A 25,094-nucleotide genomic window follows, 5' to 3' on the forward strand; every position below is an offset into this window, starting at 1 on the left:
TGTGTTTTTCAACTCCTGTACTGTCTCTGGTCTACAGACCCCAGATTTGTGAGGTTGGGGACACCGTTCTTAACTCTGTCCACCTCCCTTCACTAGCACCAGGGAGATCACTCTACCCTCTCTGCAGGTTCTGTGCTGTGTGTCAGCACAGGCCATCTTACCTGAAGCCTTTCAAGACTGTTGCTCTGCTATGCCAACTGGCTCTTCCAGTCAGTGTCCTCTCATTTCTAACTGACGGTGACATTTTGCTCTCTAGGCTTGGGCTTAAGCCTTGCTGGTGGAGAAATGGACATTCCTTGCACAAATGAAACTACTCTTCTTGCTTCACCGTGTACCTCTGGATTATTCTTCCTGGGTGTGGCTAAGAGATCACAGTTTAGGAATGCAATAACTGTAGCCTAAAAAGTTCAAGAGAAGACATGGTTAGAATACATATTCTACGTTTATGTTAGAAAAGTCCAACGACTAAATATAACTAGGAAATGACTTATTATTCACATTTTCCTGTATTCTCTGGGTGAGACTTGCATTTTTGGTAATTATCAATGAAACAGAGTAATAATCTTTGTTACTGGAAGCTAGTACTCATAATCGGAGAAGGCAATGGCACCCCACTCTAGTACTCTTGCCTGGAAAATCCATGGACAGAGGAGCCTGGTAGGCTGCAGTCCATGGGGTCGCTAAGAGTCAGGAATGACTGAGCGACTTCACTTTCACTTTTCACTTTCATGCATTGGAGAAGGAAATGGCAACCCACTCCAGTGTTCTTGCCTGGAGAATCCCAGGGACGGGGGAGCCTGGTGGGCTGCCGTCTCTGGGGTCGCACAGAGTCGGACACGACTGAAGCGACTTAGCAGCAGCAGCAGTACTCATAATGGCACAATGGATACACCATCATGAGTAAAGATGTAACCAGCATTAAATAAATGATACTAGGGAACTGTAGAGTTAAGCTCTACATAGTTCAGTACAATAGTAACTGCATTACTACTCTAATCACAGTGGGAGATATGAAATTAGCCAGGAACGGCACACTTGATATTAAAGAACATAAAGAGACTATATCCTTGGCCTATATACTAGAAAGACCCTTCACATCACTGATTGGGCAATAAACATACTCCTTTTCCTTATCCATTATTCTAAATATGCACCAACAAACCACTCTACCTTATATGGGACTGTGGATTTTATAGTACATTTAAAAATCGTTTATAAAAGCCCTGTAAAAACAAAACAAAAATCCCTGCAGGGATGCCTGATTAGAGTCTAGGAGAAACCAGAAGCCACAAAAATGTTATCTTGGAAATAGAGTGCAAAGAGATCAAATAGAATATGGAATGACAAATCCGTTGGATTTGAGGGTTAGAAAACTACCAACACCATAGCCACTGGGGGTGGGGAGAGAGAACAAATTTCAGTAGGTTGAATAGTGAGTGACGTGAAATTTGACAGTGACTATTTTTTTTGGTCAAGACTAGCTATAAACAATAGTAGACAGAAATGCGGGAGCAACTATTACATGGAGCATCAAAAATAATAATGAGTGAAATTGACTGCATTTGAGAAAATAAAAATTCTTGAGTAAATACTGGAGAGTGGGAAAAACAGATTCACTTAACACCACTAGTAGACAACTATAACTTTTTTTGGCCATGCTGAGGGACTTGTGGGATCTTAGTTCCCCAACCAGGGACTGAACAGCAGGTCCTCAAAGTGAAAGTGCAGAATCCTAACCACTGGACTTCCAGGGAATTCTCTAATACCGACTCTACTCTTTTTCTTTTGGCTGTGCTGAGTCTTCACAGCATGCCTGGGCTTAGTTGCCCCATGGCATGTGGGAGTTTAGTTCCCTGACCAGGGGTCAAACTTGTGTTCCCCCCCCTGGAAGGCAGATTCTTAACCACTGGACCACCAGGGAAATCCCCTCTTTACTCTTAAAAAAAAAGTACCTGAACAATAGAGATCTGGTAGGCAACATTGTAAGCAAGCAATCTTATTATCTGACATTACTAATAGTGGGGCCACTTGACATTGTGTCTCCTAATGTAATACAATATGAAAGGCACAACATAAACCTATGAAATATCTCCGTTAAAACCTTCAATCTAATTATGTTCTAGAAAATGAGACGAGACATAACCGAAAACCATGGGGTCACTTTAATGAAATCCTGGTTAAACATCAACAACAATTACAAGACGATGTAGGGACAAGTAAAAAAACTTAAATATGGGCTAAACATTAGATTGGAGAAGGCAATGGCACCCCACTCCAGTACTCTTGCCTGGAAAATCCCATGGATGGAGGAGCTTGGTAGGCTGCAGTCTATGGGGTCGCTAAGAGTCGGACACAACTGAGCGACTTCTTTCACTTTTCACTTTCATGCATTGGAGAAGGAAATGGCAACCCACTCCAGTGTTCTTGCCTGGAGAACCCCAGGGACGGCAGAGCCTGGTGGGCTGCCGTCTATGGGGTCGCACGGAGTCGGACACGACTGAAGCGACTTAGCAGCAGCAAACATTAGATAATATTGAAGATGGGTATAATGGCAACAGCCCAAACAGAAAGACAGGAGGCGGTGTTCATTATTTTCGGAGATTACAGGATAGAAGTTGTGGGTGACGAGATACAGACAAGTTGCAAAGCATGGGTGTGAGAAGGCAAGGGAATACCAGGTGATCTCCATGAAGTACAAGGCAAGGAGAGTAGGTTGGTCGGTGGCATGAAGAGTGAAGATTTGGAGTAGCTACTGTGGGGAATGGCAAAGGCAGCTGACTGGAGACACATAAAATTTTTTTTATGGGGTGCATGGACTTCCCTGGTGGTACAGGGGATAAGAATTTGCCTGCCAGTGCAGAGGACGAAGTTTTGATCCCTGGTCTGGGAAGATTTCAAATACCACGGAGCAACTAAGCTCACACACCACAACTACTGAACTTGAGTGCTGCAACTACTGTGGCCTGTGCTCTGCAATGAGGAGCAGCCCCTGCTCAGCCACTAGGGGAAACGTGTGCACAGAACAGATCTTTACGGGGCACAGGTGACGTGATGCTAAGGACTTGAATGTAGATTTTCCCATTTTTGCTCATTGTTAGCCCTTTGAGATTATCTTCCTTTCATAGAACTCATTGATACTAACGGCTTGTTTATTCGTCTAGACCATGAGTTTCTTGAGGTAAAGGGCCTTGACTTTCATTTTTGAGTTCCCAGCACCTGGCACAGTGCCTAGCACGTAGTAAAGTGAAGTTGCTCAGTTGAGTGTGACTTTGTAATCCCATGGGCAGTATAGCCTAGCAGGCTCCTCCGAAGGATTAAAAAAATACAGACTAAATAAAATAGTGACAGTTTCACATTTAATTCAGTCTTTATTGACCCTTCTTCTGAGTCAAAGCCCACAGATGCTGCTGGGTTAACTGATTATCTACCATGCTCCCAGAGCAACGTAAATGTAATATCCATTAAAAAAGTTCCATCATTGTGTTAATTGTATTGTATTGAAATTGTCTATTATATTTCTGTCTTACCTAGTAGACTAAAATCTTTTGAGATCAGTGATCTTGTAGCTTTGTATCATAAACCCAACAGTAGCTGGCAGGCATTTTCTGATCTAAGTTGAACAACTAAGAAAGACTACGTTTTGGTCTGCAAAAGCTTTATTTCTGCATGTATGTGTGATTTAACAAATACTTTTAACAAGCAAAATTAACAATATTACTTAAGTACAATCAACAATACAAGATAAAGTGCCAAATTATCTGAAATCAGAGCATTCTGGATAAAACACTGGGAAAAACAATGGCTTCCCCTTGTTTATAGGCATTAATAGCACCTCTTTTCTATTTGCTTCAAGTCTTCAAAATGGTAAGTGTGCTTTCCATGACCCTGGAGGCAGAGTTTCCAGAGACACACCTTTAAAAGCTCAGAAATTGGGTTTAGGTGACATTTTGTGAGAAGAGTTCAGGAGACCACGCACTTTTACTTTCAGGTGCTGACGGTGACCAGTTTTCTGAAAATGGAAGGCAACATTTGACTTCCGCACAAGAACCACGTCCCAAAACTGACTCTTTAGAAATCCAGCCTGACCTTATATTGTTATAGTCAGGAGTTTTCTGTTTTATAACTGCTGCTGTAAGCATAGTCTTTAAATTTAACTCCTTCTTAATTAAGCATTTACCAGTTCTTTGCTTGCCATATTTCAGTTTTTTTCTTGGTAACTCATTTTGATCAGGAGAATTATAAGCAGCGTGGCATTTCCTTAGACCCGTGGCCCGGAATCCAAGCATATCTGAAGGAAACACTTTTTGTGTGGTAGGAGGGACCCACTCATTAGCGTCAGTTTCAAGGCACTCAGTGACAGGATGGTTGTTGGAGACCTCTGGTGGTGTACCAGATACAGTAGGGCTTCTGGATTTCTGGCCAGGTGTCTTTATATTTTTTGGACAGACAGGGGTGGCCTGCAGTGCGTCATTTGCAGAAGAAATCCTTGTTTTTTTATAGTTAGCATCAAGGTCCAAATAAAAGGCAGGTAATTTTTGGAAAGCTCCTTTCATTCCATGAATCCTACTTTGGTGGAATCCAGTAACTGGAGTTGACTGTGAACACGGAACAAAGTCTTGGCTATATTCAATATCATATTCTGAATCTGATTGAAAATGAGGTGGAGAGGGACAGGTTCTTGGATAGAGAGAGGCAGATGTGTTTTGCAAGGATAATTTTTGTGATGACCGGCTGGAGTTTTCAGAAAGTGATCTCAGGGAAAAATCAGATTCTGTATGATGACTTTCTGCCAAAGACTTTCCCCACTGTAAGAAAATATTCTGTGACCTTTTGGTCATTTCTGTTACAATGTCCATCTCTTTAGGACTATCATCAAAGAGATCCACAGAAGCATTGTAACTGCCTTCATGACCAGTAGAACAGTTCTGTGTTGGGTTATTACCAGTGTGTTCATAAAGCATTTCTCTCAATATATTCATACTTCTATTTGGAGTACTGTGAAGAGCTTCTAAAGGATATGTGAGTTTCCTGCAAATTGTCAAACTGTTGCCCTGATTCTTTGGCCGCCTACAGTATTGTTTATTTTCTAAGCTGGGAAACTTGGAAACAACATTATACCTCCTAGAATGCAAAGTTGTCAACTTTTCACTCATTTCTGAAAGTGATTTTTCTCCACATCCATTATTATATTTGCTGCTGAGACAAGAATGGTCAGCCTCTGAAGTATTGTGCTTACATGAAATTTCAGTCTCACATGGTAGAATTCTCGTAGACTTAAGAGCAACTGTTGTGCCTGAGCCTTTTGAAGATGGAAACAGAGCTGACAGATGAACATTTGGTAGAGAATGTTCAGAAATATCTCTTTTATTACCACTAAAAGAGAGAGCCTCTGCTCTGTTCTCTGGCTGTGATTCCTTATGAATGCTAGGACTTGGATTTGCTTCATGGTTGGAAAGGAAGTTCTCTCTGCTGGAGTTTGCTTTGACTGTTGCTGGTGGTGACCTTAAGGCTATACGTGGTGTATGCAAGGCTCCAGGGGTTCTTTGTGGAGTCAGTGATAACCTGCTGTGGTCCACATGCAGTTTACTGATGTCATTATCTAGACGACATTTCCTGCTGCTGGCATCTGTCTGGTTTACAGCGATTTCACTTTCGATAGCTGCCAGAAATTTGTTTAGGCTTTCAGAGAGTGGCAGGTCATCCCAGATCTCAAGGTCACAGTCCTGGGAACCACTGACTATTTCCTCAAGTCTGAGTGATGAAGATGGATAACACATACATCTCTGCTGAAAGCTAGGGAGGGTATCTACCTCCTGATTCTGGTGACATGTTATCTCATGCTGAGAATATGTAACTTCCACTGCACTGTGGAAGGATTTTGTATTCCTTGGTTCAAATCGCTCCTGTACTTTTATAGGGAATAAATTAGAGTCAGGAACTCCAATTTCATGATGATTGCTATGAACTGCACTTGGCTGATTAGCCTGTAGGCCAGGTTCTTCATCTAACTTTAGTGCTGAACTCTTTTTGTCCATATGTGAAACCAGGCTCCATGAACCCTGAATGGTATCAAGGCAGCTATTGGAACCAGTGGCCTCTGCAGAGGAGATGCACTTTCTGTTCTGGTGAAGAGTACCAATGGCCTTGCTTTGTTCCAAAGCTGAAAAACCATCATCTGTTAGTTGTGAAACAACAGAAGTGAGATCTAGTGATAGCTGCCAGAATCCTGGAAAATAATCTTTGTCATGGGGCTCAAAACAAGAACTGCTGTCAGGGCCACATAAGCTGCTGAGATCGCTATTCGAACTTTCTAAAGCAAGTAAGTGGCTATTAGGTGTCTGGGAGCCACAGCGAAGTTTCCTGACAGCAGAAAGCTTCAAAAGTCGACGGAAATAGTCAATGACAGTGAAGCCTACAACATTTGGGTCTGGTGGAATGATCTGGCAAGCTACGAGTGCTTTAACTACTCTCTTGCGGTCTGAGCACTGCTCTGAGAAGTTACTGGAACCTGAACCTTTTCCATGCTGGTTTTCAAAATTCTGTGGAAGAAGTAAATGAATTTAAATGAGAATAAATTTTTCTTCCTTTGACTTAAACATGAAACAGGGATTTAAAAGGTTAAAACAGATGTAGCTATAACTCCCACCCCCATAATTCAATTCCTCTAGCATGATAGGGTTATATGGAATTATAATTATGGTGAAATAAACCTTGGAGTAAAGAGACTTGTCTTCAAATTCTGTTCCAAACATTTCCTAATGTGGGGACTTTGGATAAGTTATTAGGAGCCTCAGTTTTTTCATTTATAAAGTAAGGATACATAGTCAGGATTATTATATTAGCAATAACACACAAAAAATTGTGGTGCTTAGCAAATAGTTGTTGTTCAATAAATGGTAGTTACTATTACATTTCTCACTAGCTTCCATAAACTTTGAATGTTTAAAGGAATGTTCTTATATCGCTAAAAACAAAAAAGGAAAAAAAGAGGCATCTAAGATTTTAACACAGAAAACCTCTGTAGCTCCTAGTTTCAACTTCCCTTTGGGTTTTCTCACTGTTCAGTTGTGAAGTGCTGTGTTCCCTTTTTAAAGCCCTGATCGCAATACAGGCAAAATATTCATTTGTTCCCGTTAGCATACAAGAGACAGAAAAAGATTATTCCTTAAGAGTCAGCACGTTCTTTAGACTTTTTCTACAGTCACTTTTATATAAGACCATCCTTCCTAACCTATTCTAAGAGTTATCAGTACTCAGTTACTTTGCTTTCAATGTTACTTCCCTCCTTTTTGTAGATAAGAGTTGATCAAAGTTTTACTATAGAATCTAAACCGAATTTAGAGAGCACAGTAAATACCAAATATCAAAACAAAATACCTAACGCTTATGAATTTATAATAAATTTAGATTTCTAAAACTCTGAAAGCCTTTCAACAGGGCTCGTCTAGCTTTTGAAAGAGGAACTTGTCATATACATGATGTTTTAAAGGATCATCTATAGCCTATTTTTATGTAGTTTAAAGGGTTTCTACAGGCCCTCACATTTATGACTCCTAAAAACTACTTAGAAAATTAAAAGTTTCACTACAATGGAAATATTAGCATAATACTAAGAACAAACTAGTCTCAATTACCGTCACTCCAAAAACAAAGTTTTGTCCGACAAAGCAAGTTTCCACTGCTTTAGTTAATAGGTTTTGGGTTGTATCACTGCCCAGAGTTTCTGGTATTTCACTGGGATCCTGAATGTACCTTAATTGAAAAGAAAATAAAAAATGGGAGAGCATGAAACTTTTAAGTTACATATAGGAAAAAGAAATGTGACTTTAACAGCTAGGTGTTTTGTTCCCTCTGAATTCCTATAGCCTAGAAAGACAAAAGCAGTTGATCAAGTGTGAATAAAGTAGATGCCTGTCTAGTAACCAGGCCTAGCAATTATTCTAAAAGTGGCAGTGGGAGAAGTGGTAGGATCTTTAGCCCTTCTCCTCAGTGTAGAGGGAAGTCTTTCCCCATCGCTGGCAATCCTGGCTGTGGTCCTTGGCTTTTCCTTTCTTCAAATCAGTTTGCTCACAGCTACAAGGAGATGGACAGAGATTTTCTCTCTCTCTATATATATACTTACATTGTCAGGACAACATCTTAACAGGTCCAACTATGCAGATGAAGTTGCAATGCAAATGAAATAAATGACAAAATTTCAACTTCTGATATGCAAATATTCCTTCAAATAGCTTCTTCTACCTCAAGAGACCTTAGCCACTTGATTTGAATAATCCTTCAGTTTGAAATGATTTTACTTTCTTCATCTATATTTCTCTAACTTGGATTAAAGTTTTGTAATTTAATACTCTAATTACAGTTTAGTTGGTCTGAATAAAAGGAGCATGGTTTAACATTATCACAATATGTATTCACAAAATAAACATCTTTCTCTTTCTTTCTTATCTTTTTAAATGAACTGATGATTTGAGGTCAAGGGATCATCTTTTTACTAAATGCATATTATTTTAAAAACATATATCTTCAAACTTGATGTACATGGCTAGGAAAAGAATGCTTTAAATATTCTTACCTGTGCAAACCAGTGGCTGTGAGACCAAAAAATGCATCTAAGCAGCTTCCAAATACAGTAATGCCAAATAATTTGTTTGATTCTGCAACTTTTAAGGAAAGCTTGTATCTGTAAATGGCATTTTCAGCTTCACCAGTAGAGCCACATTTTGGACAATTAGATCTGGAAAAGTGCAGGGAAAAAAGAGATGTTCACTAACTTTTTTTGTGATGTAAAATAAATCTGGCAAAGTGAAGATTAAAAATATTTTCTGTACAAAATGTACAACTTACATTGTAAAATGATTTCAGATCAACCTCTTTTAAATTTTCTCTATTTATAAGTTACTTTTACTTGTGGGGGCAAACTAAATATAGCGAAGTAAATGCCACACCAAGGGAAGACCTAAAATTTAATGTCTACCTTCTGTTCAAAGAACAATGAGTAATCTTTAAATATTTATGAAGTTCCTAGTCATACTTTTCTCACTATGATAAGGATAACTTAACTTTTTAAAAATTCATTGAAATATGTTGAGAATTTATTAGATTACAGAAACTAGGTACAAAACATCTTGTTTAACTTGTGTTGCAATTATGGTCAAAGTCTTTCTTATAAAAAAATACTGTGTGTCAAGTATAACACTACTGTAATGCACTAGCTCTCTGGTCTCGGAATATATATTAAGATCTTTAAACTTAAACTTACTCATCTGTGAAATCCAGGATTGAAGAAGGATAAAATGAGGCAAAGTATAAGAAATAAAGTTAAAGAGTCTAGTATAGATCTTGTCAAATTAATGTGTTTAGTCTGCTGCTCTCTTATGATTAAATATTGGTTTACTGCCACTTCCGCTTATGTTTCCCTCTTTTCTAGTTGTTTGTACTATTTTGGAATTCTGCTACCCATCTTTAACATTCTTAGTTTAGCAAACTGACCCCTTAAAACATCTTTGGTAATGGTTAATCCTAGAATGTTTTTTCTTCATGTTGCTAATGATTTGGCTTAAAAAAAGTGGAAAAGTGCAAACAGAAAATAATGTTAAAACATAGTGGTATAAATTTGATTGCTTCCAGATAGCCACTGCTGCTGCTGCTGCTGCTGAGTCACTTCAGTCGAGTCCGACTCTGTGCAACCCCATAGACGGCAGCCCACCAGACTTCCCCGCCCTTGGGATTCACCAGGCAAGAACACTGCAGTGGGTTGCCATTTCCTTCTCCAATGCATGAAAGTGAAAAGTGAAAGTGAAGTCGCTCAGTCGTGCCCGACTCTTAGGGACCCCATGGACTGCAGCCTACCAGGCTCCTCTGTCCGTGGATTTTCCAGGCAAGAGTACTGGAGTGGGGTGCCATTGCCTTCTCCGAGATAGCCACTAGGGGGAGCCTTAATTCCATGACTCACAAGGTGACTATTTTGAACAAAGGTTAATCCTTCATGTAAATTACTGATTCGCCCGCATTACATTTGTGCTAATTATTTTTTTATCCACAATGATAATGGAACTGTGACAATCCATTCATATAATCTTAACCAAATTGGCTGGAGTTTGTGTTGTATTCTGGGCATAGAATAAGTGAAGGTAATCCACTTACCAGGGTGATAAAACCTCACTAGTACCAAGCTCTAGTGAAATGAATTAGTGTTTTAAATGTTTTAAACATATATTAGAACTTGTTCAAAAATTATGTATTAATAATGCATTCAAGTCTAATGCAAAATTCTTAGCAAACCTTAGAATTAATATGCATCAGTGTTTTACAATTTATAAATGTTTTCACAACCAAGGTAAGAGAAACCCAAGTAAGACGGTAGGCGCTGAAAGAGGGCATCAGAGGGCAGACAGACTGAAACCACAATCACAGACAACTAGCCAGTCTGATCACACGGACCACAGTCTTGTCTAACTCAGTGAAACTAAGCCATGCTGGGTGGGGCCACCCAAGATGGATGGGTCATGGTAGAGAGGTCCACTGGAGAAGAGAATGGCAAACCACTTCAGTATTCTTGCCTTGGGAACCCCATGAACAGTATGAAAAGGCAAAAAGATAGGATACTGAAAGATGAACTCCCCAGATCAGTAGGTGCCCAGTATGCTACTGGAGATCAGTGGAGAAATAACTCCAGAAAGAATGAAGGGATGGAGCCAAAGCAAAAACAACACCCAGTTGTGGATGGGACTGGTGATAGAACCAAGGTCTGATGCTGTAAAGAGCAAGATTGCATAGGAACCTGGAATGTTAGGTCCATGAATCAAGGCAAATTGGAAGTGGTCAAACAGGAGATGGCAAGAGTGAACATTGACATTCTAGGAATCAGTGAAGTAAGGTGGACTGGAATAGGTGAATTTAACTTAGATGACCATTATATCTACTACTGTGGGCAGGAATCCCTTAGAAGAAATGGAGTAGCCATTATAGTTAACAGGAGTCCAAAATACAGTACTTGGATGCAGTCTCAAAAATGACAGGATGATCTCTGTTCATTTCCAAGGCAAACCATTCAACATCACGGTAATCCAAGTCTATGCCCCAACCAGTAATGCTGAAGAAGCTGAAGTTGAACGGTTCTATGAAGACCTACAAGACCTTTTAGAACTAACACCCAAAAAAGATGTCCTTTTCGTCATAGGGGACTGGAATGCAAAAGTAGGAAGTCAAGAAACACCTGGAGTAACAGGCAAATTTGGCCTTGGAATACAGAATGAAGCAGGGCAAAGGCTAATAGAGTTCTGCTAAGAGAACTCACTGGTCATAGCAAACACCCTTTTCAGACAACACAAGAGAAGACTCTACACATAGACATCACCAGATGGCCAACAATGAAATCAGACTGATTATATTCTTTGCAGGCAAAGATGGAAAAGCTCTATACAGTCAGCAAAAACAAGACTGGGAGCTGACTGTGGCTCAGATCATGACTCCTTATTGCCAAATTCAGATTTAAATTGAAGGGAGTGGAGAAAACCACTAGACCATTCAGGTATGACCTAAATCAAGTCCCTTATGATTATACAGTGGAAGTGAGAAATAGATTTAAGGGATTAGATCTGATAGACAGAGTGCCTGATGAACTATGGATGGAGGTTCATGACACTGTACAGGAGACAGAGATCAAGACCATCCCCATGGAAAAGAAATGCAAAAAGGCAAAATGGTGGTCTGAGGAGGCCTTACAAATAGCTATGAAAAGAAGAGAAGCAAAAAGGAAAGATATAAGCATCTGAATGCAGAGTTCCAAAGAATAGCAAGGAGAGATAAGAAAGCCTTCCTCAGCGATCAGTGCAAACAAATAGAAGAAAGCAATAGAATGGAAAAAACTAGAGATCTCTTCAAGAAAATTACAGATACCAAGGGAACATTTCACACAAAGATGGGTTCAATAAAGGAAAGAAATGGTACGGACTTAACAGAAGCAGAAGATATTAAGAAGAGATGGCAAGAATACACAGAAGACCTGTACAAAAAAGATCTTCATGACCCAGATAATCACGATGGTGTGATCACTGACCTAGAGCCAGACATCCTGGAACGTGAAGTCAAGTGGGCCTTAGAAAGCATCACTATGAACAAAGCTAGTGGAGGTGATGGAATTCCAGTTAGGCTATTTCAAATCCTGAAAGATGATGCTGTGAAAGTGCTGCACTCAATATGCCAGCGAATTTGGAAAACTCAGCAGTGGCCACAGGACTGGAAAAAGTTAGTTTTCATTCCAATCCCAAAGAAAGGCAATAACAAAGAATGCTCAAACTACCGCACAATTGCACTCATCTCACACGCTAGTAAAGTCATGCTCAAAATTCTCCAAGCCAGGCTTCAGTAATACATGAACCATGAACTTCCAGATGTTCAAGCTGGTTTTAGAAAAGGCAGAGGAACCAGAGATCAAATTGCCAACATCCGCTGGATCATGGAAAAAGCAAGAGAGTTCCAGAAAAACATCTATTTCTGCTTTATCGACTATGCCAAAGCCTTTGACGGTGTGGATCACAATAAACTGTGGACAATTCTTCAAGAGATGGGCATACCAGACCACCTGACCTGCCTCTTGAGAAACCTGTATGCAGGTCAGGAAGCAACAGTTAGAACTGGACATGGAACAGACTGGTTCAAAATAGGAAAAGGAGGATGTCAAGGCTGTATGTTGTTACCCTGCTTATTTAACTTATATGCAGAGTACATCGTGAGAAACACTGGGCTGGAGGAAGCACAAGCTGGAATCAAGATTGCCGGAAGAAGTATCAATAACCTCAGATATGTAGATGATACCACCCTTATGGCAGAAAGAGAAGAATTAAAGGGCTTCTTGATGAGGGTGAAAGAGGAGAGTGAAAAAATTGACTTAAAGCTCAACATATAGAAAACTAAGGTCATAGCATCTGGTCCCATCACTTCAAGGGAAATAGATGGGGAAACAGTGGCTGACTTTATTTTTGGGGGCTCCAAAATCACTGCAGATGGTGATTGCAGCCATGAAATTAAAAGACGCTTATTCCTTCGAAGGAAAGTTATGACCAACGTAGATAGCATATTGAAAAGCAGAGACATTACTTTGTCAACAAAGGTCTGTCTAGTCAAGGTTATGGTTTTTCCAGTGGTCATGTATGGATGTGAGAGTTGGACTGTGAAGAAAGCTGAGTGCCGAAGAACTGATGCTTTTGAACTGTGGTGTTGGAGAAGACTCTTGAGCGTCCTTTGGACTGCAAGGAGATCCAACCAGTCCATCCCAAAGATCAGTCCTGGGTGTTTATTGGAAGGACTGATGCTAAAGCTCAAACTCCAAAACTTTGGCTACCTGATGTGAAGAGTTGACTCATTTGAAAAGACCCTGCTGCTGAGAAAGATTGAGGGCAGGAGAAGCGGACAACAGAGGATGAGATGGTTGGATGGCCTCACCGACTCAATGGACATGGGTTTGGGTAAACTCCGGGAGTTGGTGATGCACAGGGAGGCCTGGCGTGCTGCAGTTCATGGGGTCGCAGAGTTGGACACGACTGAGTGACTGAACTGAACTCATATTTTATTTGTTTTGATAGGTAAACAAGGCATTTACCCCATTCACAAAACTGGGAAATTGGGGTGAATTGTTGCCCAAGGTGACAAAGTTAGTGATTTTTATGACCAAATCCAAGGCTTTGGATTCTTTGCCGGGAGTTCCATCTTGGATGATAACTATAGGAATGGTATGGTTAAGAATGAACTATCTTATAAATAGAGAATATCAATGATAGCCTAAGACTAGGATTAGCACATTACTAAGTTATGACCAACCTAGATAGCATATTCAAAAGCAGAGACATTACTTTGCCAACAAAAGTCCATCTAGTCAAGGCTATGGTTTTTCCAGTGGTCATGTATGGATGTGAGAGTTGGACTGTGAAGAAAGCTGAATGCCGAAGAATTGATGCTTTTGAACTGTGGTGTTGGAGAAGACTCTTGAGAGTCCCTTGGACTGCAAGGAGATCCAACCAGTCCATTCTAAAGGAGATCAGCCCTGGGATTTCTTTGGAAGGAATGATGCTAAAGCTGAAACTCCAGTACTTTGGCCACCTCATGTGAAGAGTTGACTCACTGGAAAAGACTGATGCTGGGAGGGATTGGGGGCAGGAGGAAAAGGGGACAACAGAGGATGAGATGGCTGGATGGCGTCACTGACTCGATGGATATGAGTTTGAGTGAACTCTGGGAGTTGGTGATGGACAGGGAGGCCTGGCGTGCTGCGATTCATGGGGTCGCAGAGTCGGACACGACTGAGCGACTGAACTGAACTGAAGTGAGAGTTAATGCATTATTAGCAATTATGAATATATACACTAAATGATATATTTTTATATTATATGTAAAATGAAGGTATTTATTTATTTATGCAGTTTCCTTTAATCCTTTTGGGAATAAGCTAAGCCTTAACTGAAATAAATGTTAGTGTGGAGTAGATCAGAGCTTTACAAACTTCAATATGCAAATCAATCACCTAGGGATCTTGTTAAAAACGAAGATCCTGATTCACTATGTCTGGGACAAGGCCCAAGTTTCTGCATTTCTAACAAGCTCTCAGGTGATGCCGATGCAGCAGTTCCTCAGACCACATTTTGAGAAGCAAGGGTAGAGACAACACATTCAAATCACAGTCCCTAATTTAATTTCTAAAGGCACTCCTATATCCCAAATGTCACTTTTTATGGAATAGCAGTGCACTGAATATGCCAGGAAATTTGGAAAACTCAGCAATGGCCACCAGACTGGAAAAGGTCAGTTTTCATTCCAATCCCAAAGAAGAGCAATGCCAAAGAATGCTCAAATTACTGTACAATTGCACTTATTTCACATTACCAAGATTATGCTCAAAATCCTTCAAGTTAGGCTTCACCGGTACATGAACTGAGAACCTCTAGATGTGCAAGCTGGATTTAGAAAAGGTAGAGAAACCAGAGATGAAACTGCCTACATCTGTTGGATCATAGAAAAGGCAAGACAATTCCAAAAGCACATCTACTTTAGTTTCAATGATAATGCTAAAGCCTTTGACTATGTGGATCACTACAAACTAGAAAATTCTCAAAGAGATGGGAATACCAGATCACCTTACCCGTCTCCTAAGAAACCTGTATGCAGGTCAAGCAGCAACAGTTAGAACTGGACTTTGAACAACTGACTGGTTCAAAGTTGGGAAAAGAGTACATCAATGCTATGTATTGTCACCCTGCTTATTTAACTTATATGCAGAGTATATCATGCGAAATGCCAGGCTGGATGACTCACAAGCTGGAATCAAGACTGCCAGGAAAAATATCAACCTCAGATATGCAGATGATGGTACTTTAATGACAGAAATCGAAGAGGAACTAAAGGGCTTCTTGATGAGGGTGAAAGAGGAGAGTGAAAAGGCTGGTTTAAAACTCAACATTCAAAAAACTAAGATCATGGAACCCGGTCCCATCACTTCATGGCAAATAGATGGGGAAACAATGGAAACAGTTGCAGATTTTATTTTCTTGGGCTCCAAAATCGTGGACGGTGACTGCAGCCATCAAATTAAAAGACACTTGCTCCTTGGAAGGAAAGCTATGATAAACATAGACAGCATATGAAAAAGCAAAGACCTCACTTTGCGACAAAGGTCTATATAGTAAAAGCTATGGTCTTTTCAGTAGTCATGTACAGATGTTGAGAGTTGGACCATAATGAAGGCTGAGAGCTAAAGAACTGATGCTTTCAAACTGTGGTGCTGGAGAAGATTCTTTAGAGTCCCTAGGACTGAAGAAGATCAAATCAGTCAATCCTAAGGGAAATCAATCCTGAATATTCATTGGAAGGACTGATGCTGAAGCTGAAGCTCCAAAACTTTGGCCCCCTAATGCAAAGAGATGACTTGTTGGAAAAGATTTTGATGATGAGGAAGATTGAAGGCAAAAGGAGAAAAAGGCGGCAGAGGGTGAGGTAATTAGATAGAGCGTCACCAACTCAGTGGACATGAATTTGAGTAAACTTCAGGAGATAATGAAGGACAGGGAAGCCTGGTGTGATGTAATCCAGGGTTGCCAAGAATCAGACATGACTTGGCAAGTAAACAACAATTACTAGTTTGAGCTGGGTGGATGGTTTGTATGGACAAATGAGTTGCCGTCTTGGCTCGTAATTTATGTATATGTAAGTTTGTTCCTTCATATGAAATTATCACATTCACATACACGCCCACACATATATGCATATGATAATCTTCTCAAATGAAGACCAAACTTGAAAAAAATTCTGCGGGTTCGTTTAAGTATTGATTTATCTGGCTGTGTTAGTTCTTAGCTGCAGCAAGCAGGCTTCTTTGTAGTAGTGGTGTGCGGCCTCTAGGGCATGCAGGCTCAGTAGTCATAGTGTACAGGCTTAGTTGCCCCACTGCATGTGGGATCTTACTTCCCTGACCAGGGATCAAACCCGCATCCCCTGCACTGGAGGGCAGATTCTAAACCACTGGACCATCAGGGAAGTTCCCCCCAAACTAACTTCATACAGCTGACCCTTGAACAACACAGGTTTGAACTGCAGAGGTATACTTATCCATGGATCCCCCCTCCCACCCCGCAACAGTGAATACTATGTGGTACTGTATATTCTGTGTTTGGTCGAATTCTTATATTTTCCTTCTCACACTTTCAGGGTTTATTTTTACCTTTTGGAGACCAGGATTATCCGAGAGAAGCACTTTTGACATGAAGGATATATAAAACTAGAATTCTGGAGAGCAAGAACTGAGGCAAGAAGAAATTTTCTTCTTCTATTCATGTGTTCCCACTGTGGCCTGCAAAACAAAGTAGCCGTGGGATGAATGGCAAATCTTTAACAGCATGTGAATAACTCATTTCTTAGGAAAATCACCTAACCTTCACTACAAAGTCAATAGATGGTTTTGTAGTAAGTGTCAGGATATTGGAAAACTAGTTTTCTTTTTCTACATAGTTAAGAAAGTAAGACTTAAAACAGAGTAGCTCAAGCAAATATTGGGTTTTTGAGTAAATGTTCTACCCTGGTAATTCAAGAAAGGTATCATTTAACTTCTTTCAACATCTTTAAAGAAGAGCTATACAGAACTTGTTTCTACCATTATCAGGAAAGAACGTAAATGAACTTACATGAATGTTTAAACCTGACCTGGTGGGAAACAGTTCTTTTTAGCGGGAAAATATCACTTCAGTAGATTTCGGTATTTGGGCTGGGTACATTTTTATACAACCTGAAGAGGGGAAAAAAAGACATTTTAGAGTGTACAAATAGAAAAATAAAAATCAAAGGAGAGTTCAAAGTGCTTTATGAGCCTTGTATAAAACACATCAGAGAAATAAAACAATAAAATAGCAATTCACCTCTTTTATATTTTCTTTTTAAAAATTCAAATGGTTTATCAAAAATTTTTTAAGTGATTAGTTTGTATATAGCATAATGTAAATGCTCTGAAATAAACATCTCCATGGATGTTCAAGGTAAAGCTATGTCAATAAATTTTCAGTTGTAAACACATGGCAAAAGCTTTCAATTTCTGAAAATTGGTGAAGTGTTCTGAGACTGGCATCAGTAAATTTTGATAAAGTGAAAGTCATTAGTTTAAAAATCATAAAAATATCTTTTACATATAGCTCATCCTGAGGATGATCACAAATTTATAAGTGTGATTTTAGAATGGATATCTTAAAAGTGACACTAATCCTGTCTATCAACCAGAATATTTCTGTGAAAATAAAATCTTGCCACTGAAGGCAGTAAGATGGAAACTTACAAAGATTATAGATAAATGGATTTACATAAATCACTGATTTACGTTATTAAACGGGGCATAGGAAACAAAAAAAGAGAAAAAGCAAAGACATTTCACCCTGCTTAATTCTTGTTGAAGTCCTTGCTTTTGTACCCTTAGGTATACATGACTAATAAGGTTCTACCAAAAGCAGATATATATTCCTAGATTCGGCTGTCACCTTAGGCCACATGGCAATCTCTAAGGATAAGGTAGAGGAGGTGACATAGTAGAAAGGCAGGCCAGAGAACACTGCTGTTATTAGTGCTACTGACTTCAAGTTCCTTCTTGCCAAGTGGCAAATGATGGAATGTATGTCAGTAAAGGTATCTTTTCCGAATATCTCTAAAATCCAGTTTGGGTACAGTGTTAATATGGTGGTACAGCTACCTATGTGCTTAAAAGTGAAGTGTTAATTGTTCAGTCATATCTGACTCTTTGCAAACCCATGGACTGTAGACCGCCAGGCTCCTCTGTCCATGGGATTCTTCAGTCAGGAACACTGGAGTGGGATGCCATTTTCTCCTCCAGGGAATCTTCCTGACCCAGGGATTGAACCCGTGTCTCCTGCACTGCAAGCAGATTCTTTACCATGAGCCACAACAGAAGCCCATATATGAGCTAGGGGAGATAAAACAGGGCAAAACTCCCTCCTGAAAATGTGGTCTTTTATCTGCTTAAAATCTTGTAGTTTGAAATGAAGCTTCAATTCCCCACAATGCCTGTAAGGCCTTAGCTCATCTAGTACCACCTCTTTGACCTCACTTTGTCCCACTTGCCGTCTTTAATCACAACATTTCAAGCCATGCCAGCCTTCTTTCTGCTCCTTAAATGCACAAAATAACTTCTCTTTTCAGGCTTCTGTTCTTACTTTTCTCTTTGTCTATAAAGCTTTTCCCTTAGTTCTTCAAATAGTTGGCTCTCATTCTCGTCATTAAATCTTTAATATTACCCTGTAGAGAGCCCCTTTCCATCTCAATAAATACTCTCTTCTGCTTGGTTTCCATGATATCATCCATTTTATTCCTTTATTGTACTAATCACACTTTTGATATATGCCATCATGAAAATGTATATATCAGACGATACACGCTCCCTTGTTTCTGTTAGTTCTACCCTCATTAGTCTGAAAGTTTCATGAAGATAGAGGCCTGGTCTATCAAGTCACCAGTAAATGAAAAACATATATAAGCAGAAATATTTGGAAATTAATTTCTAAATTAGTTGTGCAAGCACTAATTGCTATATTTTTAAAGGCAAGAAATTGGTTAAATTGTTATTATTTAAGGGTTTATTGCCCTCTAGTGGAGAAATTAGTATGTTTAGAAAACTATAATAATGGTAAATTTGAAAACTGAAATGAAAAAGGTCATTAAGGTATTTTTATTATTTGCGTTTCACTTGGTAAACTCAGCAAATGGCAAAAAGACTTTCCATCCATTGGCAGTGGACAAATATGAAATCAGATCCTTTAAGGCAGTCACTATTAGTCATTCCAAGTACTGCATTTTGGACTCTTTTGTTGACCATCATGGCTACTCCATTTCTTCTAAGGGATTCCTGCCCGCAATAGTAGATATAATGGTCATCGGGGTTAAATTCACCATTCCAGTCCATTTTAGTTCGCTGATTCCTAGAAGGTCAACGTTCACTCTTGCCATCTCCTGTTTGACCACTTTCAATTTGCCTTGATTCATGGACCTAACATTCCAGGTTCCTATGCAATATTGCTCTTTACAGCATGGGACCTTGCTTCCATCACCAGTCCCATCCACAACTGGGTATTGTTTTTGCTTTGGCTCCATCCCTTCATTCTTTCTGGAGTTATTTCTCTACTGATCTCCAGTAGCACATTTGGCACCTACTGACCTGGGGAGTTCCTCTTTCAGTATCCTATCTTTTTGCCTTTTCATACTGTTCATGGGGTTCTCAAGGCAAGAATACTGAAGTGGTTTGCCATTCCCTTCTCCAGTGGACCACATTCTGTGGCCCAACCACTAACGCTGAAGAAGCTGAAGCTGAATGGTTCTATGAAGACATACAAGACCTATTAAAAGTAACACCCAAAAAAGATGTCCTTTTCATTATAAGGGACTGGAATGCAAAAGTAGGAAGTTAAGAAACACCTGGAGTAAGCAAATTTGGCCTTGGACTACGGAATGAAGCAGGGCAAAGGCTAATAAGAGTTTTGCCAAGAGAACGCACTGGTCATAGCAAACACCCTTTTCAGACAACACAAGAGAAGACTCTACACATGGACATCACCAGATGGTCAACACCAAAATCAGATTGATTATATTCTTTGCAGCCACAGATGGAGAAGCTCCATACAGTCAGCAAAAACAAGACCGGGAGCTGACTGTGGCTCAGATCATGAGCTCCTTATTGCCAAATTCAGACTTAAATTGAAGAAAGTAGGGAAAACCACTAGACCATTCAGGTATAACCTAAATCAAGTCCTTTATGATTACACAGTGGAAGTGAGAAATAGATTTAAGGGCCTAGATCTGATAGACAGAGTGCGTGATGAACTATGGATGGAGGTTTCTGACACAGTACAGGAGACAGGGATCAAGACCATCCCCATGGAAAAGAAATGCAAAAAAGCAAAATGGCTGTCTGGGGGAGGCCTTACAAATAGCTGCGAAAAGCAAAGGAGAAAAGGAAAGATATAAGCATCTGAATGCAGAGTTCCAAAGAATAGCAAGGAGAGATAAGAAAGCCTTCCTCAGTGATCAATGGAAAGAAATAGAGGAAAACAACAGAATGGGAAAGACTAGAGATCTCTTCAAAAAAGTTAGAGATACCAAGGGAACATTTCATGCAAATATGGGCTCGATAAAGGAAAGAAATGGTATGGACCTAACAGAAGCATAAGATATTAAGAGATGGCAATACACAGAAGAACTGTACAAAAAAGATCTTCACGACCCAGATAATCACGATGGTGTGATCACTGACCTAGAGCCAGACATCCTGGAATGTGAAGTCAAGTGGGCCTTAGGAAGCATCACTATGAACAAAGCTAGTGGACGTTATGGAATTCCAGTTGAGCTATTTCAAATCCTGAAAGATGATGTTGTGAAAGTGCTGCACTCAATATACCAGTGAATTTGGAAAACTCAGCAGTGGCCACAGGACTGGAAAAGGTCAGTTTTCATTCCAATCCCAAAGAAAGGCAATGCCAAAGAATGCTCAAACTACCGCACAATTGCACTCATCTCACACGCTAGTAAAGTCATGCTCAAAATTCTCCAAGCCAGGCTTCAGCAATATGTGAACCGTGAACTTCAGATGTTCAAGCTGGTTTTAGAAAAGGCAGAGGAACCAGAGATCAAATTGCCAACATCCGCTGGATCATGGAAAAAGCAAGAGAGTTCCAGAAAAACATCTATTTCTGCTTTATTGACTATGCCAAAGCCTTTGACTGTGTGGATCACAATAAACTGTGGAAAATTCTTCAAGAGATGGGCATACCAGACCACCTGACCTGCCTCTTGAGAAACCTGTATGCAGGTCAGGAAGCAACAGTTAGAACTGGACATGGAACAACAGACTGGTTCCAAATAGGAAATGGAGTACGTCAAGGCTGTTTATTGTCACCCTGCTTATTTAACTTATATGCAGAGTATATCATGAGAAACGCTGGACTGGAAGAAGCATAAGCTGGAATCAAGACTGCCGGGAGACATATCAAGAACCTCAGATATGCAGATGACACCACCCTTATGGCAGAAAGTGAAGAGGAACTCAAAAGCCTCTTGATGAAAGTGGAGAGGAGAGTGAAAAAGTTGGCTTAAAGCTCAACATTCAGAAAACGAAGATCATGGCATCCAGTCCCATCACTTCATGGGAAATAGATGGGGAAACAGTGGAAACAGTGTCAGACTTTATTTTTGGGGGCTCCAAAATCACTACAGATGGTGACTGCAGACATGAAATTAAAAGACGCTTACTCCTTGGAAGAAAGTTATGACCAACCTAGACAGCATATTGAAAAGCAGAGACATTACTTTGCCAACAAAGGTCCGTCTAGTCAAGGTTATGGTTTTTCCTGTGGTCATGTATGGATGTGAGAGTTGGACTGTGAAGAAAGCTGAGCACCGAAGAATTTATGCTTTTGAACTGTGGTATTGGAGAAGACTCTTGAGAGTCCCTTGGACTGCAAGGAGATCTAACCAGTCCATTCTAAAGGAGATCAGCTTTGGGTGTTCTTTGGAAGGAATGATGCTAAAGCTGAAACTCCAGTACTTTGGCCACCTCATGCAAAGAGTTGACTCATTGGAAAAGACTCTGATGCTGGGAGGGATTGGGGGCAGGAGGAGAAGTGGACGACAGAGGATGAGATGGCTGGATGGTGTCACCGACTCGATGGACCTGAGTTTGAGTGAACTCCGGGAGATGATGATAGACAGGGAGGCCTGGTGTGCTGCAATTCATGGGGTCGCAGAGAGTCGGACACGTCTGAGCGACTAAACTGAACTGAACTGTCATTCCCTTTGCTGTTTTCATAGTATTTCATTATGATTCTGGTCATCTAGTTTGTTTTGTTTCTCTCTGTCTCTAGTGCCTGACTTAAAGTATTGAATTCATGTTTGATGGACAACTGAATGAAGCATGAGGAATGAGTAAATACTAAAGTTAGGAAAACATGATCACAGACTTGGGAACAATTCCATATGTGGTATCTACCTGTGGTTTATCTTTCTTCTTGATTTTATTGGTGAGGATGGTGATACAGCATTACACTGCTTTCAGTTCCACCACAGTCAACAAACCATATTCCAATTTAATAAGTTCAATATGTGCTCAGTCGCATCTGACTGTTTGTGGCCCCACGGACGTAGCCCAGAAGGCTCTTCTGTCCATGGAATTTTCCAGGCAAGAATACCATAGCAGGTTGTCATTTCCTATTCCAAGAGATCTACCAGACCCAGGGATTGAACCCATGACTCTTGCGTTTCCTGCACTGGCAGGCAGATTCTTTACTACTAGTATCACCTGAGAAGTCCAAGTTCAATATACTTATTTATCAATTATTTATTATGCAGCTGATAAATACCAGGTGATGGGAATAATATAAGTGATGAACAAAATAGTCAAGGTCCCTACCTGGTCACTAGATCTATAGCCTAGTAAGAGATAGGTGGAAAATTCTATACAGGAAAAGTACATTATACCATGAGAAAATATAACACGGTGACTCATTTAGTCTAAGACTGTGGCCAAAGGATGAAATCACTCATTTAAAAAACTGGCCCACACTTCTAATGGCATATAGAAAAGGGGATGTGACTACCTCCTCTCCCTTTCTTCGTTCGTCCTGAAACTGCTCTTGCTTTGCAAGAAAATCTTTCTCATTCTGTTGCTCTCAGATTTCCCATTTCATATATTATAGGACAGACTCCTCAGCTATGGAAAGGATAGTTACTTTGGGTTGCTTTATTAAAGCTGTCTAATGGTCTCCCTCCAAGGGTGCATACTTTGTCTAATCTTTCTAAAGGCAGTCATAACAAGTCCCTGAGAAATGATCCTCTGACATTAAAATGAAAATTCTGGAAAAGGGAGAGGGAGGCAGATTAAAAAAAAATCAAATAAGCAAAAAACAGACAAAACCTGTTTTGTTTGGAGAAATACTAATGAAAAGTATTTTAAAAACATTACTCAGGAAACTCATAGTGTCAAGCACAGTTTGTTCATTGTACTTATGACAGGTAAAGTTCCAGAGATGGGAAGGGGGACAGGGTTACAGATAGAAAAAAATCACCTCATGCAGCTGTCCTTTCTGCATACATTCCAGCAACACTGGCCTTTTCTTAGTTTCTTGAACATTAAGATGCTAAGTTCTTTCCTGCTTTAAGGCCTTTACATAACCTGTTCACTCTGGAATTTTCTTCCTTTCTTCTATTGCATGGCTGGATCATTCTCATCTTCTAGGCCTCAATTTAAGTGTCAACTCCTCAGAGGCGTTCCCAGACAAACCTAACTCAAATAGATTCCACTTCATTCTTTTTAAGCCCACACATAAAAAGTTTAAGTTCCATTAGGTAGGAATCTCACATCTTGTTCAGCATTGTGATCCTAGTACCTAGAAGTTCTTGGCACAGAGGGAGACACTTAAAAACTATCTGTAGAATGAGTAAGTAACTACTGGGTGCTTTGTGACCCAATTTTGCAGGATGATGAAAGCCTTCCTGATTTAGAAAGCTTCATAAATTGAGACCTAAAGAATGAGTAAGAACTAGGTGGGATGGGATTCAGACGGGGTCTGAAGGTGAGGGAGAATTGTGCATTTGAGGGACTCAAAAGGACATTCCATGTGGCTTGAGCATAGGGCTGGAGAGGTGGAAAAACAAAGCTGGAGTACTAGGCAAAGGCCAGACAAGAAAGGCCCCGTTAACCACGTTAAGGAGTTTAGACTTAAACCTGAGGGCAAACAGGAGCGACCAACGGCAAGGTTTTTAACGGGGAGTGCCCTGATCAGATTTGTACTTTATCAGCCTAGCAACGTGGAGACTGGATTGGAACGTAAGGAATTTGAAAGAACCAGCTGGGAGGCTACAGTCATACTTATGAAGCAGTTGTGCTGAACCAAAGTAAAACCGGCGAGAAGTGTATGGATTGAGATATTCTAGAGGTTGGTATGGTTTGATGTAGGAGACAAGGAAGGTATCTAGAAAACTTGTTTCTGGTTTGGACACCCTGCTCAGTGAGCACTCGTCCCTCTGAGTCATCAAAGCAGTTTGGAAAAGATCCCTTTCCAGCAGATACTACTGGGCATAGCAGCCAGCGGTGTACGAGCCTCCGAGCACCTCAAAAATTGCAGTAGCACCTTTTTCCTCCCTGTATTTCGGGTTCCAGACACCCGTTTCCAGGTCGATGGCACACACAAACGCTCTCTGACTGACTGCAACAGCACCGTCTAAAATGAAAAGAACTGACCTTCTCACTCTTCTACTCTCATAACCGCCCTTTTATAGAAGAGACTGACTCCTGAAAAAACAACATAGAATATTCTGAATGCTCACTCAGAACGACGTGCAGGGGTCTTCTTAGGAGTCTCCGGCCCTTGCTCCCCGAAAATCTCCTCCCACACCTCCTCACCTGAGGCAGAGGACCAGAATCCTGCCCGGGCGAAGCTCCTTGACGCGGAAACCCAGGACTCAAGCGGCTAGAGAATGTCTTCCAATCGAATCTCCCGCTCCTCCTTCCGCCGGAAGTGACGCCATGACCGTCTGGTCTCAGAACCAATCAGAAGAAGACGCCG

General features: G+C 40.4%; 1 protein-coding gene across 2 annotated transcripts; it reads right to left on the bottom strand.

The window, feature by feature from the left end:
• Positions 1-997: 997 nt before the first annotated feature.
• Positions 998-25,055, bottom strand: DDIAS (DNA damage induced apoptosis suppressor). Of its 2 annotated transcripts, XM_019955137.2 has the most exons (6): positions 24,932-25,055; positions 17,169-17,269; positions 16,709-16,837; positions 8,573-8,734; positions 7,635-7,752; positions 998-6,539 (listed from the first exon to the last, which is right to left on the bottom strand). In XM_019955137.2, coding segments are annotated over exons 2-6 (3,015 nt in total). In that variant the 5' UTR covers positions 17,171-17,269; positions 24,932-25,055; the 3' UTR covers positions 998-3,935. The 2 variants fall into 2 exon arrangements, with proteins under 2 accessions (XP_019810696.2, XP_070639003.1); XM_070782902.1 differs by lacking the exon at positions 24,932-25,055 and having other exon boundaries at positions 17,169-21,639.
• Positions 25,056-25,094: the final 39 nt, after the last annotated feature.

This window comes from Bos indicus, chromosome 29 (assembly GCF_029378745.1).
Source record: "Bos indicus isolate NIAB-ARS_2022 breed Sahiwal x Tharparkar chromosome 29, NIAB-ARS_B.indTharparkar_mat_pri_1.0, whole genome shotgun sequence".
Taxonomy (NCBI): domain Eukaryota; kingdom Metazoa; phylum Chordata; class Mammalia; order Artiodactyla; family Bovidae; genus Bos; species Bos indicus.

Bases quoted from the DNA above. Each gene is read 5' to 3' on its own strand.
- DDIAS (XM_019955137.2), bottom strand. The intron at 7,753-8,572 runs GTAAGAATATTT...TTTTCAATTAAG, and splicing joins ACAGCCACTGGTTTGCACAG to GTACATTCAGGATCCCAGTG. The intron at 6,540-7,634 runs GTAATTGAGACT...CTTCTTCCACAG, and splicing joins ACTTTGTTTTTGGAGTGACG to AATTTTGAAAACCAGCATGG.